This window comes from Miniopterus natalensis, chromosome 14 (genome assembly GCF_054644295.1).
Source record: "Miniopterus natalensis isolate mMinNat1 chromosome 14, mMinNat1.hap1, whole genome shotgun sequence".
NCBI classification, from domain to species: domain Eukaryota; kingdom Metazoa; phylum Chordata; class Mammalia; order Chiroptera; family Miniopteridae; genus Miniopterus; species Miniopterus natalensis.
In genome coordinates, this window is record NC_142094.1 from 44,838,211 (window position 1) to 44,861,731 (window position 23,521).

General features: G+C 49.0%; 1 protein-coding gene across 2 annotated transcripts in view; it reads right to left on the minus strand.

Moving 5' to 3' along the window:
* The window catches only part of SH3PXD2A (SH3 and PX domains 2A), a 205,676-nt gene that overhangs the window by 114,706 nt on the left and 67,449 nt on the right, over positions 1–23,521 (minus strand). For both annotated transcript variants that reach the window (XM_016219894.2, XM_016219893.2), the window contains exon 3: positions 21,265–21,340. In XM_016219894.2, the coding sequence (XP_016075380.2) occupies positions 21,265–21,340 (76 nt within the window). The remainder of the gene's footprint in view (positions 1–21,264; positions 21,341–23,521) is intronic.

A 23,521-nucleotide genomic window follows, 5' to 3' on the forward strand; every position in this document is an offset into this window, starting at 1 on the left:
CATTCTCATCCGGAGACTGAAGGGCCAGGGCTCCACGGCTGCTCCTCAGGAGGTCCTAAGATTTACTTAGTGGGGGTGATGGAACTGAGGAGCAGAGGGAGAGGGAGACAAGTGGTAAAAGTAACTAAGCGCTGACTCTGTGCCAGGCACATGCTAGGAGCTTTTCATCGGGTTCACTCTTTAATCCTCACAAAGACCAGAACCAAGTACTTTTATTTTTATTTACATTTCTTTTTTAAAGATTTTTGAAATTGATTTTTAGAGAGAGAATCAAGAGAGAAGGAGAGAGAAACATCAATGTGAGAGCCCAGCATCGATCAGCTGCCTCCTGCACGCCCCCTACTGGGGATGGAGCCCACAGCTCCAGCATGTGCCCTGACCGGGAATTGAACAGGCAACCTTTTGGTGCACAAGAGGACGCCCAACCAACTGAGCCATACCGGCCAGGGCTGACGCAAGTACTTTTATTATCACCACTTTGCCCAGGAGGAGATGGTGGCCCAGAGGCTGAAGAACTTGTCCAAACTCACACAGCTGTTACGTGGCTGCGGCAGCATGTTAGCCTGGGCTTTTGGAGCTCGGACAGCGAGGAGGAGAAAGATGGTGTGAATTCAAAGAGTTCTTTGGGCTCCGATCTCACCTTGAGAGCAAGGGGAAGATTTGGGATTTTAGTGTGTGTGTGGTGGGAACACTGTTAACATCTCCTCCGTGCCAGGCGCTGTGCTGGGGTCTGGGGAACAGCCACATTGGGGGCTGACTGAGAATTAAGCAGCAATAACCACGGAGGGTGGGATATGCCATGGCACGTGGAGTATGGCAGCCCTCCCGGGCCTCTGCCTATCATATACAAGTGAATGAATGACTGATTGACTGATTGATTGATTGAACAAATGGATGGGCATGAATGAGTGAATGAGAGTGATAGGATGAATGGACCAACAAAGCCGGAAAGGAGAGGTGACCCAGGGTCTAGTGGGCTTAGGGGAGAAAGAGCTCCTGAAACAGTAAATCTCGACGCCCCCTTCTCCCACCCTGACTGGGCAGGTGCCAGCCTAGCAGGACCAGGGGATGCTCACTCTCACAGGTGGGAGGGTGTCACCTGGGGGAGGTTGATCTTTGCCCCATCCCCCAATCTGGTCTGACCTCACCACGAGTGTCCACTCGGGGCCAGGACACAGGCGGGCACTGACTCAGGAAAGTTCACATGCTTGGGTGGCAGAGGTGTTTCTCCCTCTCTCCCCAAATACTAGGCACTTCATGAAGCATCTAGTGGTACCTGATGGGTCTTAGCAGTTGGCATTTCCTTCTAGAAAATGAATAATTTCAAGAAGGTGAAAGATGAGGGCATAGCTCCTTCTCATTGATGGAGTAAAATGAATAAAGAAGACAGGAGCTTCCGAGAGCAGTTAAACCCCTAAGCCCACCACAGCCTCCGGGGTCCTCCTTGTGAAATGTGGTATCCTCTGGGTTCCTTGAGCAGAAGCAGGGGAACAGGGGCCCAAGACGAACAGAAACACCGGACACAGCACCAGGAACCCCACCCCACCCCAGCTGTGAAGGGCCTGTAGCAACCTCCATGACTAGGTGTGTGTTCTTACAAATGGGCAGTGCCTGCTGTACAGGGGTGATGAGAGCACTGGCTACATGGGGTACTAGGGGAGGGCTGGTCTCTTCTGTCCGTCCTGGCTCATCCATTCTTGGCAGCCTCTCCTCTTCAAGATCTACAGTGTCTATGTCTAAACGTACACATCTTCATACAACTCCCTCTTCCTTGCTTCTTTTGCCACCTGGAATGCCACCAACCCCCCATCCATCCATCCATCCATCCATCCATCCATCCATCCATCCATCACTGTCTTGATGGAGGGCCTGCTCCAGGTGCCGGGACCACGGCAGTACATGAGCCAGACGGGGGCACTGCTCTCAAGGTGTTTACTTTCTAAGTGGGGAAGAGGTGTGCATGGAAAAGACACAGTATACTATTTCATATCTAAGTAGTTTGGTCACACATGTATGTCTCCTCCCACCTCTATAAAGAGAATAAAACACTAGATGGGAGGTGGGCTGGGGGGATGGGTGGAAAAGGGGGAAAGAGTAAGATGTACAAATTGCCAGTTATAAAAATAGTCATGGAGATGTAAAGTACAGCACACGGGATAGGGTAAATAATATTGTACGCAGGGTGTCATATGGGTACTAGACTTATCGGGGTGATCACTTCATAAGTTATATAAATGTCTAATCACTATGTGGTGAACCTGAAACTAATATACTATTGTATGTTGACTATAATTGAAAAATTAAAAGAACATACGGTAAGCATATAAAATAAAAACTATAAATTAAAAGAGAGAATAAAACGGGGTAATGCTCAGGGTGTGCCTGGGGAGTGGAAGACTTTGGTTAGTGGTCAGGGAAGCTCTCTGATGTCAGTGGAGACTTTGAGGAGGACAAAGAACCAGTCATGCAAAACTCTGGGCCAAGAAAGCTCCCCAGCAAAGGCACCGCAGAGCAGTCAGGAGATGGAAGAGAGGCATGTAGGAGTCTTGTAAGCCACAAAAAGGAGGTTGGTTTTCTTCTAAGTGTCCTTGGGCCTGCCTATCCAAACCCCTCCCCACCCAAAGGCAGTTTTCCCATCCTAAATCCCTCTTTGCATATCTCTGTTACCACTGGGGAAAGCCTGTCTAAGAATGAAGTCAACAGAAGAAAAGAGTTGAGAGCTGAGAGACATATGATTTGGTCTCCCTGATCCAGCCATGCCTGAAACCGTTGCCCCTGAAGTTTTCAGTATGAAAGCCAATAAATCTCCCCCTTTTCTCTTATACCAGGTAGAGATGAGTCTCATCCTTGTCTCCAGGAGGCTCCTGACTAGTATATCTGGCTCTGGCAGTTTGCTGTTGTGTGATATGGGACAAGTCACAACCTGTCTGAACTTCAGTGTCCTCAAACGGCAACATGGGCATAGTCATGCCTAACTCAAAGGATTACTATGAGGCGTCATGGACTAGTGTATAAAAGTAGTCAACACAGATCCCAGCCCCTAATAAATGTTGAACAAATGGGATCGTTTATAAGCTGACACTTCCAGGTCAAGTAGGTGGGGTACCACCTGGCCCTGCCCATCTCCTCGCTGGCCATGCGAACTCCACGCACTACGGTGTTTCCCAGGCACCCACGTGTCCACCTGGCTTCCCCAGTCAAAGCCAAATACTAACTCCCCTCAGCCTCAGCAACCTTTTCTGATTCAAACCCCAGCCCCCTAAACACACCACAACTACCACACGGATCCCATTTCTCCTGAGGGATGTTCCTCCTCCACTGGCCCAATTCAAAGAGCAGAGAACATAACACAATGGGGAGGCAGCGATTACTCACCCCGTCTGCCCACCTTGGGGCACACTAGGAGGACGCACCCAGGTGAGTCTCCCCAGGCAGCACCCTCCGCCCCTCTCCCACACATTGCAAAAATCCACTGGGGTTTTGCCATAGATCAAAACCTTATCCCTCTTGTAGCCACAGCAGGCTTACAGTAAGAATTAGCACGTGTCTAAGAGGGGAAGATGGTCTCCTAAATTCTGGTTTGGAGGTTCCCATACTTAGTCCCAGAACCAGCCTTAAGGGAACAGAATCCATCATTCCCCTATCCTCAGTGGGGGTCTAGTGGGATTTATGGGTGTCTTCCAGAGATAAAGCACCTAGCTCCGGCACCTCAAAGGTTAATCCATCTGTACTGAACCAAATGGAACTGAAGGTTTTTTGAGCAGTCTTATAGAACTATGGGACCAAAACAATTTCTTTCTTTTATTAAAATTTTTTGTGTGTGTGCAGTATAAGTATTCGTGTGGAAAAGTGCACGTGCACGTGTATAACTCAATGTACTGTCACGAACTGAAGCCACCTACGTAATCAGCATCCAGACCAAGAAATGGAGCATCGCCTGCACACAGAAGGCCTTCACTGCTAAGGCCCAGATGACAGGTTTGCTAGCACTTCTGCGTTGGTCTGGATGTTAGAGCTCTAGACGGACTGGGTGATATCTACTGCAGAAGGGGAACTAACACATTTATTGATTTCAGTGCTAATACTTTTACTTTCTCCAGGCTTATTTAAAACTCATGTTTTATAATTTGATTCAAGTTGTAGCAAATTTAAGTGCATGTGAGTCTGGTTCCCTGGAGTGAGATCTCTTTTAACTGTGAAATGTGAATACACTTTCGATTTATTAGTTGTTGTATACAAGGGGTAAATGCTTACCCTAGGGATGGCTTCGGGAAGAAGAACGTGAACAGACACAAAATCCCTGAATCTGTCAACTCCTTCTTGCTTGTTCTAGAGAATGCCTGGGGTTGGTCTTTAGCCCCAACACAGACTGGAGGGATTTTGTTCATTGTAAGATCAACTTCGGATTATGGGCTGCCAGATAAGAGTGGCCCAGGTCTAATAAATCACCTATAAGGTAGCCGGCATCCAAGGGTTCCCAACAAGCACCAAATCAGAGAAGGATGTTGGCCACAATGGCACTGAATGCGTTGGCATGGGGTGTGGGCTGACCAAGCCCGACTCTAGGAGGCAGGCAGGGCACTGTAATTGATCTCTGGATTGGCCCTTAGCCCCAGGGAAGGGAGAAGCTTTGTGATCAAGTATAACAGTACTTAAGTGGCGAAGCTGGGGACAAATACCACTTGGGTGCCGCTGGTGTTCCTTAGGGCACAGGCTCTGGTCTCATTCAGAGCTGGGTTTGGACAGGGCTGAGCACACCTTGGAAGGTGCTTGGTAAACCCATGTCACATGTGCACTAATGGTGGGAACAAGTGGCAAAGGCTAAGGGCGCTGGCCTTCATAGCCATGGTCACACTGTCTGATTTCACCTTTGAGCTGAGCCTGTCTATTCTTGATCCAGTGGGAAGGTTAAAAAAAAAAAAATTAAAATTCAGCTGCTGGCAGTGGGAACAGAGGGGGAGCTGCAGAGTGGAGAGGCCCCCGGCTTTTAAAACCCTGTGTCCTGGGTACATGAACCTTCCTGAGCATATCTTCTCCTGTGCCAATAGGATTATAGGGATGCAATATGGATTAGAAACAAAACGTGAGACAAGCACAGCACACAGTGCTAGGCACACAGGAGGGGTTCAACGTAAGATGCCTGCTGTTATAGGGAAGGGGGAGGCCCACAGCCCATGTGAGCCGTATGGGGACTTTTTGTCTGTCTGATTCTCAACCCTTCCCTCACCCCACTCCCAGTCCATTTTCCACCGGGCAGCCAGAATAATTTCTTAAAATGAAATCTTTGCTGACACCTTTCCATGACTTCCCAGTGCACTGCAAATAAAACCTAAACTTCTTGTGGCCTGCAAGGCCCTGCAGGGTCTGGCTCACCCTCCCTATCCCTGGCCTCCTCTCATCAGGCCAGCCTTCAATCATGCTGGGCTTCCATCAGCGTCACAAACACAGCCAGTTCTCTCCCACCTTGGGGCCTATGTGCGCTGTCCTCTCTCCCAGGACATAGTTCCTGCTGCCTTTTACACAGCTAACACCTTCCATCCTTCAGGTCACCAGCTCATGGGGAGGCCTAGCAGACCACTCCGAGTAAGGGAGGCCTCTCCTCCCTCTCTGCCAGGCCTTGATTGTTTCCCTCCTAGAATTCACCATGATTTGTGATAATCTTACCTCTTTACATGAGGTCTTATATCTTATATGTCTCATTTACTATTGTATGCTCAGGGCCCAGCACAAGGACTGGCACACAGTGGCCCTGGTCAACATTTGCTGAATAGGTAAAAAGTGTGAGTGTGTGTGTTGACACGTTCTCACTGTAGGCTGTTTCCTTCATTTAACCCCCCCCCACACACACAACACACACACACACCACATGCTGAGTGGTTGGCTCAGAGTGGGCTGTGGCAGGGATGGACTCGCCCTCCAGGACCCAGACAGAGTGGGGCCAGAGAGTGTGGTTAACTCAGAGCTGGCATCAGGGTCAGGCTGTCCCCACTTGGTGTGGGTGTGGGTGTGGCGGGCATGGCTGGTGTGGTGGGCAGTGGCTGAGCACCCTCCCTGTGGGAGCCCGGGAATGAAGGGCCCTATTCAGCCAGTGCAGCCCCAGCTCCTTCCCTGCCTGGGGAGGCTGCCCTCAGGAAAGGGGACTGTGGGATGCTGGGCAGAGCTTCCCGGCAGCCTCTCCTATGGCATGGCCCACAGTGGGGGCAGGGAGCAGGAGGACAGGTAGGAATGAACCAGGCAAAGGGAAGTGGGAAAAATGTTCCAGGCAGAGGGAAGAGGCGGAGCAAAGGTCCAGAGATAAAAGAGGTGAGACACATCTGATAAGCTGCAGTAAGGTCAGTGTGGCTGGAGAGTGAGTATGTGTGTGTGTGTGGGGGGGGGGGTGTTGGGAGGTTACAGGGTGTGAGCTATGAGTGGTGCTAGGGAAGACTGAATGGGTAACTGGGTTTCGATCACATGGGCCACACAGAGTAAAGCAGAGCCATCAAGGTTGTGTTCAGAAATACACACCTAAGTTCCTGACCTACAAGGCTGAGGACCACAATTTTAACCTGAGGGCACATAGCACCTTCAGACTCCTTTGAAGTCCTTCCTCAGGGATCAGGAGGTGGGCTAGGGGCGGGGGAAGGTTCTTGACTGCAACCTCCTAAATCAAAACCATGCAGTCAAGCCATTCTTGAATTAACCCATAGAAACTGTGTGAGGTTATAAATGTTTATTGTTGTTTTCAGCTCCTAAATTGTGATTTGTTACGCAGCAATAGGTCACTGATACAGGGCCCAGCACTGCTCATAAGAGTGAGAGACCCTGCATTACCTGAATCAGAGATATCTGGGGTGTTGGTTGCAAGTGAAGATTCCTAATATCTACCCAGATTCCCTGAATATTAGACTTAAGGGGATGGGGACAGGAGGACAGCCTACTTTAAAAAAAAAAAAAAGGAAGAATAGTTTATTGATTTTTAGAGAGAGAGGAAGGGAGAGAGAGAGAGAGAAACGTCGATGTGAGAACACAGCATCTATCGGCTATCTCCTGCACACCCCCAGGGATCAAGCTCACAACCCAGGCGTGCACCCTTGACTGGGAATCGAACCGGCAGCCTCCCAGTGCACAGGATGACACCCAACCAACTGAGCTACACCAGCCACAGCGAAAGTCTGCATTTTTAATAATGCCCCCGAGTGACTGTCATGTACCTTTGGGGCTGAGAAGTACTGAGCTAATCTAACTCACCTGACAGATCTGGAGAGGCTCAGGGAGCTGATGGATGGACCCTTATCACACTTCTAAGCTGAGGCAGGCCTGGGGCTAGATTCAGCACCGGACTCCTGATTCAGTGCTCTTTATTTTCTCCTTTGTTGATTTCAGGTTGCTTTTCTGGGAGGCGTGGCTTTTTTTTTTTTTTTTTCATTTTCTTTCATTTATGTTTAAAAATTTACATGTAGTAAATGCTACATACTTAATCGTGCTTAAGAGTTTGCTCTGCTTGAGAACTATGTCAGTGCCACCCAAAAGGTGGGCCTAATGCTAGAAGGGACGAGGGTACTAGGCTAGACAGAGAGCCTGGCACTGCTGCAGAACATTGCATCAGAAAAGGCACTCTATCCACCAAGATGTCCCAGCCCATGCATTTCTCCCAAGCAAACAAAATGCAGTGTGTACCAGGCAGAGACGATGAAGGAGGACAGTCAGGGCGTCTACCTTAACCCCTGCCAAGCTGTCACCCAGGTACGTAAGAATAATGATCCCACTTTTTTTTTGTATAGCATTTGGGCGTTAAGAAAGAACTCACACAATTTTACTGAATGACCTTCGCAGACTGCAAGGCAGCCATTCAGTCATTCATTCAACACATTTGCTGAGCAGCTGCTATGTGCCAGTTGATACTCTAGGCAATGGGGATATATGGACTTCTTTATTTAATAAATATTTATATATGTTTACTGTGTGCCAGGCACTGGCTTAAGCACTTTACATTTGTAAATATTAATTCACTTAATACTCACAACCGCTCAATAAAGTAGATACTAATATTCTTCCCATTTGACAAGGAAGTGGAAGTACAGAGAGGTTAAGTAACTTTCCCAAGGCCAAACAGCTAGTAGGGTACAATATGGGGATTAGAACTCAGGCAATCTGGCCCTAGATGCCACCCAGTTAACCAAGATAAAATACAGCGTGGTTCCTGATCTTCAGAAACTCCAGTTTTCAAAATTCCCATGGCCACAAAAGAAGAAATGGAAGCTCAGAGATATATTCTGAATTTCCCCACATCACACACTGCTGGGACTAAAAGCAAGGTCTGATCCCAGGCAGCATTCCTTTGTTCCACTGCATGTGTCTGTTCACAAAGAAGGTTTAGCAGAAGATAGGCACATGGGTGGCGACCAAGTAGAGTGCTTCTAGGGCCAAGAAAGCGAGAGGGTTTCTGCAGGCCCCATCAGCAACCTTGAAGTATCCCACCCAAGAGACACCAAAGCAACTGAGCAAGGCCCACTCGCTGTCCTGGCCATCATGATTTGTGACCATCTGCTGCCCCTCTGGTATTCATGCCTCCAGATTTGGGGCAGTGTTATTTATAGACTACATTTCTATTTATATTTTCATTTAATTCTTGCTAACCCTAGCTAGATTTCCCCCAAAAAATCTAGAGAGGGGAGGATAATAACTCTTTTTTACCAAGTAAGTCAGGGGGCAAAGGTGAAGGTCAAAGTCTTGTCTGTGTGTGCAGTCTTTCAGCAGGAGCTGTTTGCAGGGAAGCGTTCAAGACAAGGGGGCTTTCTACACTTTCCAAAGGAAATGGAGGGTGTGGAGGGGAAGGGCACAAAGCTGGCCTTATACAGAGGCAACCACATTCTGCCAATGCGGTGGGATTGGAGGTGGGTCTAGAAGACCCTCTGTTCCCCTAAAATGTTTTCCATTTTGCATGATGTCATGATGTTTTATCATTAGATATTTATTCCTTTGGTCTTAAAATCTATTAGGTCACAAACTGTTGGGACCATGAGAAAACCTAGACAGTATCAAGACCAATCCCTGTACTTCATACATGGGGAAACTCAGGCTCAGAAAGAGGCTATGACCTGTCCTTACGGGGGAATCTGAATGAACAAATGGAAATCTATTACAGTGCACAGGAGACCATCCCAGTGTTGGAAGAAGAACTGTCAGACATGGCAAAAGAAACTGGGGATACCAAAGTAGGCTCAGAATTTCTCTCACCAAGTTTTAGGAAGGAACATGTAATACCACGCACTGTTTCCTAAGGTTCTATTTGGTGCCCCTTCCTGATCTAAGGATCATATAGAAAAATAAAGGTAAAGGGACTTCTTTCTTCCTCATTTTTAGCTCCTTGTTGAACTGTGGCTTAGTAAACACTATTTGTGATGACTGTCAGTACATGGTTACTTTATAGGTTTGTGTTTACAAAGCCAGCAAGTCAATTATTTCCTTCTGGGCACTATGCCTACAATTCCAGCACCCACCACTAGGTGGCCGGTTGAAGTTAGGTAGGTTAAGTGAAAGGCACCAGGAACTGATATAAGCTAGACCTTTACTGTAGAAACGGGACACTTAAAAAAAAAAAAAAAGACAACATTGATCAACCTTTAACTGATACAAATAAAGAAAGCATGATACAAAACTTGAAGCAAAGTTTAAAGAAATGTAAACACCCTGTTGTAGGTGGCGTGCCTACCATTTTACATCAAAACTTAAAACTGTTAATCTCCAGGCAGTACATCTTTGGTCAATCTCACTCTGCAGCAAGCACGTCTAGGACATAGAAAACAGTGGCCTAGAGCTTGGGCTTAGAAGTGTTAGGACCAGGGTTTGAATTCCAGCTCTGTTTCTTATTAGCTGGGTGGCCCTGGGCAAGTCATGGACCCCTTCTAACTTGTGAGTCTTCCTCTGTAAAGTGGGGTTGCTGTCATTATTTGATGTAATGTAAGCACATGAAACCCTTTGTACATTACCTGGCAAACGTGGGTACTTAATAAACAGCAGTTATAATGCTTAGGCAGAAAACTCTCATTTACAACCGTTAAAAGTTCCAAGTCTTGAACACAGTTCCTCAGAAAGCTGTTTGAAAATTTTCCCTTATAACCAATTCAACAGGAAGTTATCTCTGGGCCACTCTGCTCATGTGCTAACAGCTATTCCATTTTCTCTCTTCCAGGAGCAAGTCTTACTTAAGCCATCTTCACCAATGATCACTATTAAAGTTGTATATTCATCTTTCAGGTCAGAAACAAGAAGCCAAGGTGAAAACCTTGCCCATGAGAGAAGGCACCAAATTGTGAGTCCCCAGCTCTCAACTCTCCTCCTCTGGCTCCCTCACTTCAAAGCTTAGGTCTGTAATTGCTTTAAACCAAAGGGCAAAAAATATTCCTTTAAAATCTATTTATTTCCTTGTTTTAATCTTTTGCCAGTGACTCTTTAAAAGAGACCCAAGCCTTTTCCCCTCCTAACAGTACAATAACTGGACACGTGCCATGCTGTCTTCAAAACCACAGAGAGTTCATAGGCCAATCTCTCCCATCTCCAATCAGAGAGGTTTCTGAAATTAAAAACCTTAGCAATCACCTTGGCCCCAAACTTCACCCCATCTTGGAAGGGAGGGGAGAAAGAATTTCTGACTTATAGCTGATGAGGGAGTGTGGCTGGTGTCCCGAGCAGCCTCCTGGTTAGGCTGGTGATGGGAGCTAGAGGGTTGTGCTGTGACTTTCGCCCCCATCCCACAGGGTGCCAGAAACAGGCAGGCAACTCAGGGATGTGTTGGGTTGTGAGGCCAACAGATCAGCTCTCACCAAGTTACTTGCATGAAGCTTCATCTCCCCATGCACCTCTACTGAGGTCAGGAATCAATTCACCAATATGGATTTAGTGGTTTATATTATGTAGATGGACAGAGCAGTGGGTCTCAAACTTTCCTGTGCAAACAAACCACCTGTGCATATCGTGAAACTGCACTCTGTGACTGTGTGGGTCTGGGGTGGGCCAAGACTCTGTCTTTCCCACAAGCTCTCAGACGACGCTCAAGCTACTGATATGTGAACTACATTTTTTAAAAATCTCCACCAGAGCATATGTTTATTGATTTTAGAGAGAGAGAGGAAGGGAGAAAGAGAGGAACATTACTGTGAGAAAGAAACAGAAATTGGTTGCCTCCTGTACAAGCCCAGAGCGGGGATCCAACCTGCATCCTGTGTATGTGCTCTGACTGGGAATCAAACCTGCAACCTTTTTGGTCTGCAGGATGCTGCTCCAACAAGCTGAGCCACCCGGCCAGGGCTGCAAATCTTGAAATGAGACCTCACTCGTGGAAAGGATCCCAGAGAGAAAGCTCACCATTTTGTGATGAGCCTAATACCAACGAGGAAAGAGTGAAGATAGGGAAAGTGTAAAATGGAGTTGTTTTAATCAAGCTGCTAAAATTATAGATGTTGTGAAGGTTGAGGGATGAGGAGAAACTCCATTCTTGTTCTCATTAGCTTGGGGAGTTAAACTTTTTGAACTTTCCAATCCTGTGTCAACGTCTGGATATACATCTGGACACACACCAGACCTCCAGATAACCCTCTATTACCTCCCTGAAGGACTCACATATTCAGACCATCTGAATCCACTTTCCAGACCACCGGATGTAACCAGTCCTCCTGATACCAACCCTCTAGACCACCTGGCATCTGTCATCAAGACCCCTGACATCCGACTGATAACTGTCGTGGACCAGTCCTAGGTATAAGAATGCAGGACTGATTAGTCTCAAGAAGGCCCTTTTTACAGTAAGAACTCATACCTTTTCTTCCTTCTTTGGAACACTTCTGGGGTTTTGCCTAGGTTTGTTCCCAATTTGTAAACTCTAAGACCCTTGACTAAGTCTTTATCATTGATTTCTTTGAGTTCATTCAACACTAATAATCACCAAATCCTCACCATGTACTGAGGGCTTACTGAATGCTTTATAGGTTACATTTCATTTGGTGCTCTCAACAGCCCTGGGGATATTTCACAGATGAGAACCATGAGGGAGATGCAGAAATGCTGAGTAAGGCTGGCCCAAGGTCACCCAGCTATGGAGAGGCTGAGTAAGGATGTGACTCAAGGTTGCCTGGCTCTAAGGCCTCTGGTGCTGAAATGCAGCACAGAAGACACAGAGCTTCAAGTCAGGCAACTAGCACCAAGTAGAAGACCCAGTGTGAACCCAGATCTGTTTGAGACCAAAGCCAGGTTCAGACCTTTCGCAGCCACCACGCTCTGGGGCCAGTAGAGCTGAGGAGTCATGCAACTTCCTTGGCAATGCAACTTCGGACATTCTCTGACATCTGCCCCTATCTGTTCTCACTGAGGTGAAATCCAGCTGGTCCCTTGTGCTCTGTCCTGGGGGAACCAGAAGTGTAGCCCTGGTTCCCTCACACCCTGCCCCTGAAGGGTAGAAAGGGGCTGATGCTGCCAGCCAACCCCCACCCACCCCACTGGCTTCCTCCCCTGCCTTCTGAAAGGGCATTCAGGGGAACAGACTCCATGTTCAGGCTGTGCCAGTCCCTCAGGCCCACTGTGGTCTGGAGGCCAGGCAGCCTGGCATCTGGGGCCTCTTCAGTGGACATCAGTCCTTGGAACTGAGGTGAAGGGGGAGGTATTTTCAGGGCTGAGAGCAATGGGACTGCTCGGGATGAATGGTGCATCAGTTCACATGGGCCTGGGGCATCTCCAAGGGTCAGCTCCATTCCTGCCAGGGAAGAGCTCTGGCTTGGGGCTCTGTCCTTAGGCCCAGTTGGGGTGAGCTTGACAAGCAATGGAAGGGTAAGGCCAGGGATACTGCGGAGACCTACCACCATGCCCCTCACCTCCTAAGAAGGGGAGGGGGGTGAGCTCCCTCTCAATGGACCCGAGTGTTCTCCCTCCCCCTCCACCACCCACTGCTACCCTCTCCTACCCCCAACTGAAACCTGGACCCAGAAACCAGAATGTCCAGTGCCTGGCAGCTCCTGGAGAGGGAGGCGGGTGGCAGGGACTCCCCATCACAAAGCACCTTTCATATGAGCCAAAGGCTTCAGCTATCTCAGGGAGGAGGGGGGAAGTTATTTTCTTTCAGCCTCACGGGTGCCTTCACCCCCAGGTGGGGGCTGGGGGAGGGGAGCTGGGGAATGCTGGTCTGCTGTCTGGGTCATGGCCACCCTCCACAGAACCTGGGCATGCTCATTCTTGACCTCTCCCTCTCCCTCTCCCTCACCCCCAGCCCCAACCCATCAGTCAGCAAGGCCTCTTGGCTGTCCCTCTAAAATAGATCTCAAACCTACTCCTCTCCACTCCCCTGCCCAGCCTCAACCAAGCCTCCCTCATCTCTTGCGGGACCTCACTCGCCTCCAGCTGGTATTCCTGCTCCACGCTTCCCCCCCTTGCCCCTCTAGTGTGTCTGACATGCGTGGGCTGAGGGGTCCTTTCAAAACAGAAATCCAGTCATGTGGCCCCTCAGCCTAGAACCTTTCAGAGACCTCAGTGCACACAGGTCAAATCCTAACCCCTTAGGGAAGTCCCTCACTCCTGCACAGAGTGGCCCTCTGTGGCGGCCACACTGAAAGCTCAACTCGGCCTCCGCAACCAGGCTTCTCGCAGTGCAGAGGTCCAGCACTTTCTTCCTGCCCTCCCCAGCTGCCCCTTGCTCACCTCTACCACACCTGGGCTCGGGTAACCAACCTGGCAGTCATCTACCATGTAAGTATGAATTTACTGACAGCACCACTCCTGGGGCATAGCAGAGTATCCTCTCTAAGCACAGAGTAAAAGGATGTTTGGGTATCATGTAAAGAAGCGATTTCTTTAAGGGGGAGAGAGGGATTGAGGGAGAGATAAGCAATGTCACAGAGACCTGAAATCACTGGAATCTGGTGATTTTGCCAACACGCAAGAGATCTCTGGTTGCTCTAAGTTACCTTGCTCAATTTTGTGCCACAGCAATTAGCAAGAGTTACACCAGAACCCAGTACACTAGAACCCAGTCCAGGGCGCGTTTCTCTGCATGTTAAATTAAATGGGCTAATGAGACCGTGAAAAGAGATGCGTTCCTGCTTAGATCAGAGACTCTTGGGGAAGATACCCCAAAATACACTCCATTCAGGGCTGAGGATTTAGGTGCATGTTTAGGAGGTTAATTCCCTTTTGGAATTTTCCCTGGGTAAGGAAGGCACAGGGCAAGTTGTAATGAAGTGACCTGACTCTTTCCCTGGTCTTGAAACATGGAGTGACACAGGGGAAGGGCTAGGGGCCCAATCCCCTCTTACTTCCAAAAGTAAAGGCATCCTTCAGTGGTTGCCTCCTGCAAAGCTCATTATTTCCCGTGAGGCCTGGCAGCTCAGAGCTGAGAGCCGAGATGCTGGTGGCCCTGTTATCAAGGTGACAGGGCAGGGCTGCACAGCCCAGATCAGCCATCTGAATCATCAACTCTTCAGAAACAAGCTTGCCCAGCCGGCGTGGCTCAGCGGTTGAGCACTGACCTAGGATCCAGGAGATCCCGGTTCGATTCCTGGTTGGGGCACATGCCCGGGTTGCGGGCTCGATCCCCAGTCGGGGGCGTGCACGAGGCAGCGGATCAGTGACTCTCTCCATTGATGTTTCTCTCTCTCTCTCCCTCTCCCTTCCTCTCTCTGAAATCAATAAAGACATGTTTTTCAAAAAAATAAAAAATAAACCCCGAACTCGAGCACTGTGGAGTCTCTCCCTTTAAAAAAAAAAAGAAAAGAAAAGAAGAAACAAGCTCCTTGCTGCTCTGCAAGCAGCCACAGGCAAAGAAGAAGCAAGCAGTGCAAGCGGGGCTGAAACGCGGGGGAAAAGCTGAATCGGCGCGGCAGAGAAGGCGGAGAGAGGAAACCCCACATTTGTGTCCCGCCGCAAAGCCACTGTGAACGACAGGCAGGCTCGCAGCAGGCCTCTCACTGCGCGGCTCACGCAGCGCTGTACTTGTTTGAACTGCTTGGAAAGTCATCCTAAACCATGATTAACCCATTTGACAGATGAGGAGAATGACCCCAGAGGCGGGGTGATGGGGCCAGAGCCCCACAGCTTACACACACGCGTGAAGCCCTCTTGTTCCTGGGCAGTGTTCCCCCCCCCACCCCACTTCACTGCTTATTGCTGTTCTTCAAACAAACACCCTCAGTCACACTCAGGCCCATGCCTGGCTCAGTTCAGGTGTCACGTCTGCAAAACGGCCTTTATTGACCACGCAATCTCAGATGCCCTGAGCCCAGTTACCTGCCACTTGACCTGGTTATTTTGTGTTCTGGAACTTATCACGGTCAGATTTTACTTGTTTGCTGACTCCCACACTGGAAGGTGAACTTACTGGGAACAGGGACCCAGCCTAACCTATTCTCAGCTACATCATCAGTGCCTACGGCTGGGCCCGGCACAAAGTAAGTGCTCAGTAAATACCTTGGGCAGGAATGGACACGCTTCCACGTAGCGCTCTAGGCCGGCTGCGACGGCAGGCCTGAGAACCGCCCGCCCCAGATTACAGAGCAAGAGAATGATTTTGGGGGTGGGGGCAGTAATTACCGCAAGAGAAGACCCAGCACTTCCAGAGGAGGTTTGAGGAAGCTGCTTTGAACACAGCACATGGTGCCTCCCAGGCCTATAATCTTGTCAATCTTTTCTAAACCCTGGTATTACCAGCAGACCCTATTTTTCCTTCTCCATCGCGTAGGTTTGTCTTTTCCTGGCATCCGAGGTCATCAACGGGGCTCAGAGACCTCTCAGGCCCTCTCCCTTGGGGGCAGCAGTAGCTGCCAGCTGCCTCCCTCAGCACTTCCGAGGCTGTTCAGGGAAGGGGAGCTTCCTCAGGGGGTGCCTGGTGGAGACTCGCAGGGACACCTACAGCCCAGGGAGAGGGCCAGCTCTCCCCCACGCTGTGGACCAGCTCTAGCTAAATACGTCCCTTCCCCGTTTCCTTCTGCACTAGAACAAACACCGGATCTGCTGCACAGGGCTCCAGGGGGCAGGGAGAGGAAGGCCCTGGAGACCCTGCTTACAATTCCCCCAGCACCCTCCTGCACTGTGGCTCCAAACTGCCCTTTCATGAAGGGGCTGGTATGTAAACTGGTGAGCTGGTACAAACCAAGCACATCGATGTCTAAAAATACATGCCTCCAAGCTGGTAAGGTCACGAGGCTGCCTGCAGGCTGGCGGCACCTACCTCAATTATGGTTGGAGGATTACCTTTCTTCCTAAGCTATCTAGTTTCTCCATGACTCATCGACCCAGGAATACATATACCTATGGGTGGGACTGACTCAGCTATTACGGTGAAGGGGCTTTCTGGAAGCTCAGAGGGCCAGCGCCAGCCAGCACAGGGACCCAGATGGCATGTGAGTGGGAGGAAGCCTCGCACAGCTTTTACAGAGTGAGTTCACCTCTTTCTGCTCCACTGCCTGGCCTCTGAAGTCCCTCGGTCCCTGGTCACAGTTGTTTGCTTTTTACATCAGCAGCCACACACTTTTAGTTCACTCTGTAACGACCATTTCCTCCCAGGGAGCCTCCTTGGGCTGGCAAACTCAGGATACACAGGAAATCTACTCCAATCCCAGGATGGGCAACAGGAGATGGATTTTCCACAATAGTCTTTTAAAACAAGGCAGAAAGTTCTATGTAAACAACAGGCTACTCTGAGAGGCTGCTGACCCCACGATGCCTAGCCGTGTCCTAAAGAACTTCATTTCTACCCACAAAGCAGGAGACCCCAGAAAGCACAAAATACACTTGCTGTGAGATAATTCTCCCTGGCTCCCTTCATTTCTGTAGGTCTTGCCAAAAGAGCGCTAGCTGCCTTTTGTTCTGGATTATCTTTTCAAAGGTGTTTGTATAGAAAACAGCCTTAGAAGACAGAGGCAGTGTCCTGCTCTGGAGTTCACAGTAAGTTTGCACTTTGCCTTGAGAGACTGAGATAGTGTCTTTTTCCAGAGCAAAAGGGGTAGGTTTGCTTATTCTGTTACAAGAGATGTAAGCTCCCTAAGATCTGGGTACTTCTCCGGTAAGGTAATCCACTAAATGTGCAGGTATTCATCTGGGCTCCTTGGACTTGGGGACAATGAGAACTGGAGGTAATGGGACTTGGAGGCAATGGGAACTGATGCAAATGTGCTGATCTTCACACTGCTAGCTGTGCTGTAATAGTTTTTTGTCTCTGACCCAGGAGTCTCTGGTTTTCTGTTGGCATTCAGGAAACCGGGGAAAGCTAACTTAATTGGCATGCAAAAAGGGTTAAGTCGCAGCTCTTTGTTTTGTTTTGTTAATCCTAACCCCAGGGTATTTTTTTCCATTGATTTTCAGAGAGTGGAAGGGAGGGAAGGACAGGGAGAGAGAGAGAGGAAGAGAGAGAGAGAAACATCAATGTGAGAGAGACACATCGATTGGTTGCTTCCCGCATGTGCCCTGACTGGGGCTGAACCTGCAACCCAAATACGTGCCCTTGATCAGGAATCGAACCCATGACCCTTTGGTGCATGGGTTGATGCTCTAACTGAGCCACACTGGCCAGGGCTCAGGTCTTTTACAGTTCTTGGGTGGAGTAGTTCTGCTCCTACTGGGGTTGATGCCCAATCTCTAAGCTCCAGATCTTCCCTCTTTCCAGCAAACTTAGAAGAAGCCCCAAGTTATAAAAATATATGTAAAAAAAGGGAGAATTATTATTATTCTTTAAAAGGGCGCTCTGCTTTGCAAAAAGATTTATTACATGCCTCTTAAACAGAATAGAATTTAGGACACCTAAAAGATGGTGTGATTTGTCCCAAAGAGCTGAATTTGCACAGAAGTTTTCAGGACTATGCCTTAATATGAGAACAGTTCATTCTTGCTTTTTGGTTGGAGGTGGGAATGCCAAGAGTTCCGGCCCAAGGGTGGGGCTTCTCGGGGACTACTGTCCAACCACTGCCTCTTCCTACACACCAGCTGGCATGCTTGCTTCATAGCACTCTCCACCTTCATATAATAAAAATTAATCACTTTGGCCTGTAGTATAGCCAACTGAGTCATGCCAATATCAGTGTCCTGGGTCTGATAATGCACTATAGTTACATGAGATACTGCCACTGGTGTTAGCTGGGCAATGTGTGGTGGTAGAGGTGATCTGTCAGCTCCCTAAATTGGGAATGATGCCACCTACTCTACAGAGAATGGTGGTAGGATTGGGGGGGGAAGCCTGTAAAGTACCTAGGATTTCTGCAACATCTGTGAGTCTATATTTATTTCAAAACAAAAAGTTTTTTTAAAAATGTTGTGACTTAGGAAACCAAATAGCCAATCTTATTAGATTCATAATTAAATGAAGACAGGGCTCTGAAAGCCTTGGGGCTATCCTGTTAGCAATCACATTACAATAATAATTAACTAAATGGTTTCATTGCCAAAAAGAAAAAAAATCAATTACTTAGCATGGGTGACCTCAGCCACTCAATGGAATGAGAGAGCCCTTACAGGTCACAGAGTCCCCATGGGATTCAGGTCACCTTCCTGCCCCACATGGTGAACTCCTGAAGCACAGGACAGCAAGGGCAGCTGGAGGGACCTCTGGCAGAAGCTCCCAGGTCCCTAGCCTGGGAGATGTGGAGGCGGGGAAGGAGGGACAGAGACAGTCTAGCTAAGGCTGGCTGTGGCAGTTCTTCCCTGCCCAAGGAAAGGCACAGGGCTCTATAGGCAGGAGTCCAGCTCTGCCACTGCATTTCTCTCTAAAATGGGGGAAATGCTAACTACCCTGCAATGAGAACAGGACAGAAGATTTGTAGAGTACCTAAAACAAGACTAGGCACACAGTAGGAGCTCAATAAAAGGTATCTGTGTATAAGGGAGAATGCCCGATTCATGATCAATCAGCAAGTATATGTCCAGCCCCACAATAAAAGTCCTGCACAGGAAGCCACTTGGGTTTTCTTTCCTGGGATGCCTTGCTGAAGAACTGCCTGTTCTGCATGAGGCCCATAACTTCTCACCTCTTTCTGCTCCACTGCCTGGCTTCTGAAGTCCTGTCCAAGGAGTAGAGCATGAAAGGGTTAAGGTATTTTCTAGTGGGGGTAAGGGGGAGCCAGGAATAGGGCCTGGAAACTCCAGGGTGGGATTGCAAATGGTCAGCAAAATTATGAAGAGCCTCAGAGAACAAACCACACCGAAGGCAGGGGGGAAAGGCGGCGAAACATCCTGTGGGATGGAATGGGAGTGGGGGACCAGCCAACCTCATTCCTCTAGACCAGCAATTTCCAACCTTTCTCATCTCATGGCACACATAAACTAATTACTAAAATTCTGGGGCACACCAAAAAATACATTTTTTGTCGATCTGACCAAAAAAAAAAAAAAAGGTATAATTTTGATTCATTTACACCAGATGGCTATTGTTGTGTTAGCTGTTGTCATTTTTTTTATTTGACCATCTAAGGGAAAAGAGGTCAGTGTCTCTGACTAAATAGTCAGGTATTGCATGTTTCAAAAATTCTTGCGGTGCACCAACTGAAAATTGCTGCTTTAGACAGTATCACGCACTATGCGCAGGTCACATGATATGGGGGCTGAAAGGGGTCCTACGCTTGCTTTTTCCCAGGAGCTGGGGGTGGCATGAGGGCAGGTGACTTTGTTTGTGGGCAGCTGTCATTTATTGGGCATTTACCACAGGACAAGCACTGTGCAAAGTGCTTTACACGAATTCTTTGCATCTTCACCACATGCCATAGGAGTACCTGTAAGGGAGGCCCCTGGTCCTGCAGCAACCGTAAGGTTATCCTCTCCTGGGGAGGCTGGGTGGAGGGCAGCCCTGGCCCAGAAGGCAGAGATGAGAGCTCTGGTGTTGGCTCCGCTCCCTAGCCATGTGGCTTGTGCAAGTCTGTTAGCCTCCTTTGGCTTCAATTTCCTGGTCAGTAAAATGGGGATATAACTTCACTGGTATTATCACCCTCACTTTCCAGATGAGGAAACTGAGACATAAAGAACATTTGATAACTACCAGAGCCAGGGTTTCCAGGGGTGAAGCCAGGCAATGTGACCCCCCAAGACACTGGACTAGGGTGGCAGTGGGATGGAAGCCTTGTGCTTTGCCCCACCCTCTAACCTCACCCAGGCTTCCAGGTCAGCTCCAGGCCCCTGCCTTTCAGGAGGCCTTCCTCAGCTCACCATGAGCTCCTTCTCCAGTCAGAACTGGAATTTCACAGTGGTGGAGAGTCACCTCCTGTCTTAACTGGTTCTCTAAATGGGGAGTATGTCTTGTCTCTTGCACTTGCTTGAGGATTCCTTAGAGGACAGAAACAAGTCCAGATCTCCCCGGACTCATCAGTCAGTCCCAGCCCGAGCCATTCATCAACTCTCATGGACTGAACAATACTGAGGTGCTCTTTCCCTGGAGCGCTGGCCCCTTCTTGAGCAAACAGGCAGCCTTCATGCCCAAGGCCAGGTCCACCCCAGCACCAGGGCACCCACTGGCTTCATGTTGGCTCTGGGACACTTGTGTCCACAGCACCCCAGCTGGGCTCTCAGGCCCCTGGTGGGCAGAGCATCTGGCCTCTACTGGAGCAACACCTGAGCTCATTACAAACCTGGGTGTTGGACATTCCAAATTCCCTCGAGGCAGCGCAGAGCCAGGCAGGGCATGGAGCCTGGCCTAGATACCAGTGCCGGGAGGACAGGAGGAGATCCAACACAGAAGTGTGCTCAGCGTAAGGTTCTCCATGATTATAATGGGAGTCAGTGAAAAGAGTTCTGCCTGCAGTGTTTTATCCTTTTATAGAAGAACTTGACCTCTGTGCTTTTTGTAAAAAGGACCTAAAGTCCAAGAGCTTGCCCGGCAACGCAGCTCAGTGGTTGAGCACTGACCTAGAATCCAGGAGATCCCTTTTCGATTCCTGGTCAGGGCACATGCCCAGGTTGTGGGCCAGTAGGAGGCATGCAGGAGGCAGCTGATTAATGACTCTCTCATCATTGATGTTTCTATCTCTCTCTCTCTCCCTTCTTCTCTCTGCAATCAATAAAGATATACGTATATATTTTAAGTCCAAGAGCTTGAGAAATGCCTCAGAAGTTACATGACCTGAATGATGGAATGGTGGGAGAGGCTCCTAGAGGACAGTGGCCTTCAAAATCAGGGACTTCTAATCCTCTGGGGAACTGTTAATATGCAGATTCCTAGGCCTGCCCTGCCCAGAATTTCTGGCTTAGTAGCTAGCCTTTTCTTGGCCTAAGAATGGCCCTCCCAGAGTGCCCCCCATCCCATCAGCAGGGCCATCCAAAGCTTACCTGGGAGGAAGGGAATGATTCTCTGCTTAGGGTCCTTCTGTCCACCTTCGATGGGAAACTTATCCAAAAGCTGCATCTGGGAAGCCAGACAGAGGGAGAAGATTCAGAATTGGAACGGCCCTCAGCATCCCTTCCCCACTCCACTCCGCTGCTCCAGGGCCCCACTTTCCTCACACGGATGAGTGACGCCTCAAATCCCTCATTTCACAGACGATTACCAAACCACATGGGGCATGAGAGGGAGGAGGCCAGAGCTCTTTGTGCATCAAAAGGGGTATCTGAGCAATCTCAAGGAGGGATGGGGGTCCAAGGAGAGGTGTCTGGAGATGACCCCGAGCGAGAGCAGGGTAGGGCTCAGCAGGTTTTCAGGCCAGGTTGCAAGTGGGGTTTCCAGAGGTTTCTTTGGGCCCAGTTTCTTTACATCATATGCTAGGTGAGTCCTTAAGCCACCTGCCATCTCAAACCCTCCTGGGCCAGGACAGGGGAAGACCCCTCCTGATACTTCAGATAAACCCACCTTCCAGAAACAGCTGCTATTTTAATTGCAAAACCAAATCCGGCCCCTTGCCCCCAAGGCTAGAAGAAACCCTTCCTCCATTTCCTACCTTCCTACCCTGCAATCGCTGTTTTTCCAAGGGCAGACCCACTGGAAGAGTTTCCAGGGTTCTGGAGGAACAACTTTTTTTTCTTCTGCTATTCTGGGCCGAATTCTGTATAAACTGGAAAAACACACAGGAGACAGGATGGCCGCAGCCACGGCCCCTGTGCGTGTGGTTGATCTCCCTTCCGAGGCACAAGCAGAGCTGGAGCGGAGTGGAGAAGGCAGGACTAGCTCGCCCCGCGGACCCAGCTGTGTGACCTTGGCCAAAGCCCCAGAGATTTCTCAGTTGACCCGCGGGCACCTCCTTGGTAAAATGAGGAAGACCAGTCACATGATATCTGAAGTCCATCCCTTCCTTCAAATATTTATTGAGCATCTACTTGGTACACTGGGCACTAACAAAAGGGCAGTAAAGGAGAGAAATAAAGCCTCTGCCTTCAGAGAGTTTACATTTTAGTGGAGGGAGACAAACAGTAAACAAATAAGCATGTGCTCTGTTGGCAGAATTTGTGCTATGCAGACAAATGAGTTAGGACAAGGTGTTGAAAAAGAACCTGGTTGTTATTTTATACAGGGTGGTGAGAAACTCGAGTCAGAAGACAGTTCAGCGGAGACCACAGGCAGTGTGGAAGCAAGCCATGTGGGAGGGGGACAGGGAAGTGCAGTGACTCTAGGCAGGGCAAACAGGAAGGGCAAAGGGCCTGAAAAGGCCAGCGTGGCTGGAGCGGAGTGAGTGAGGGGCCCAAGGGTGGGCGACAAGAACCAAGAGGCAGGACAGGCCAGATCAAGAGGATGGCTCCAGCTACAGGGTGGGGAATGGGCCAGAGGGGAAGCAGGGACACCAGTTAGGATCCTACCGATGGCGGCTTGGATCAAAGTGCTAGGGCTCGAGGTGGTGAAAGTGGTCCTAGGCTAGATTTCACGTGTGTGTGCAAGTGCACATATTCCTGCCCACCACCCATCCGGCTCTAACAGGACTCGAGGATTCTCTCTTGCACAATCATTATCCAAAGTACACAGGCTATTTAGAGCCCACACGTGAAGGGCGGGTCACTGTCGGATTCCATCCGAAACAAAACAGAGACTGCACCATTATTAATTTTCACTTCCCTGAATACAGGCTGCAATTGAAGAAAAGCTGGCTCATGAATTTTCAAACCCTAACGCTAGAAGTCCAGCTCTCAAACACTTAAGAATTGCCTGCTGCATGTAAATAGGGTCACTGCGCCGTAATGCTATAAACCGGTAATTAGGACTTTACAAAAATCAATGCACTTTCAAATAAATTCTACACAGAGTAGGACTCCGATTTTCTCTTTTCCCATTTTCCTAGCCCATATGCTATTTTGTGAATTTTATTTTTGTATCACATAATTCATGTTCACTGAGGGGAAAAACTAGAAGTTATAGAAGCAGTGGTTAGTCCAAAGAGAGCAAGAATCGCTCATAATCCTCCCCCCTGCAAAAGCAACATTAATATTTTGGGATGGATATCCTCTCCAGACACTCTTCCGTGCATGGAAATAAAGTGAGCTCGGCACAACACGCTCACACCATGTCATGAGCGCTTTCCCACATCGGTGAATGCTTCCACACCAGCATTCTTAACTGAGACACAGAATTCAGTGTTTGGATGGGCCATGGTTTACTTAGCTA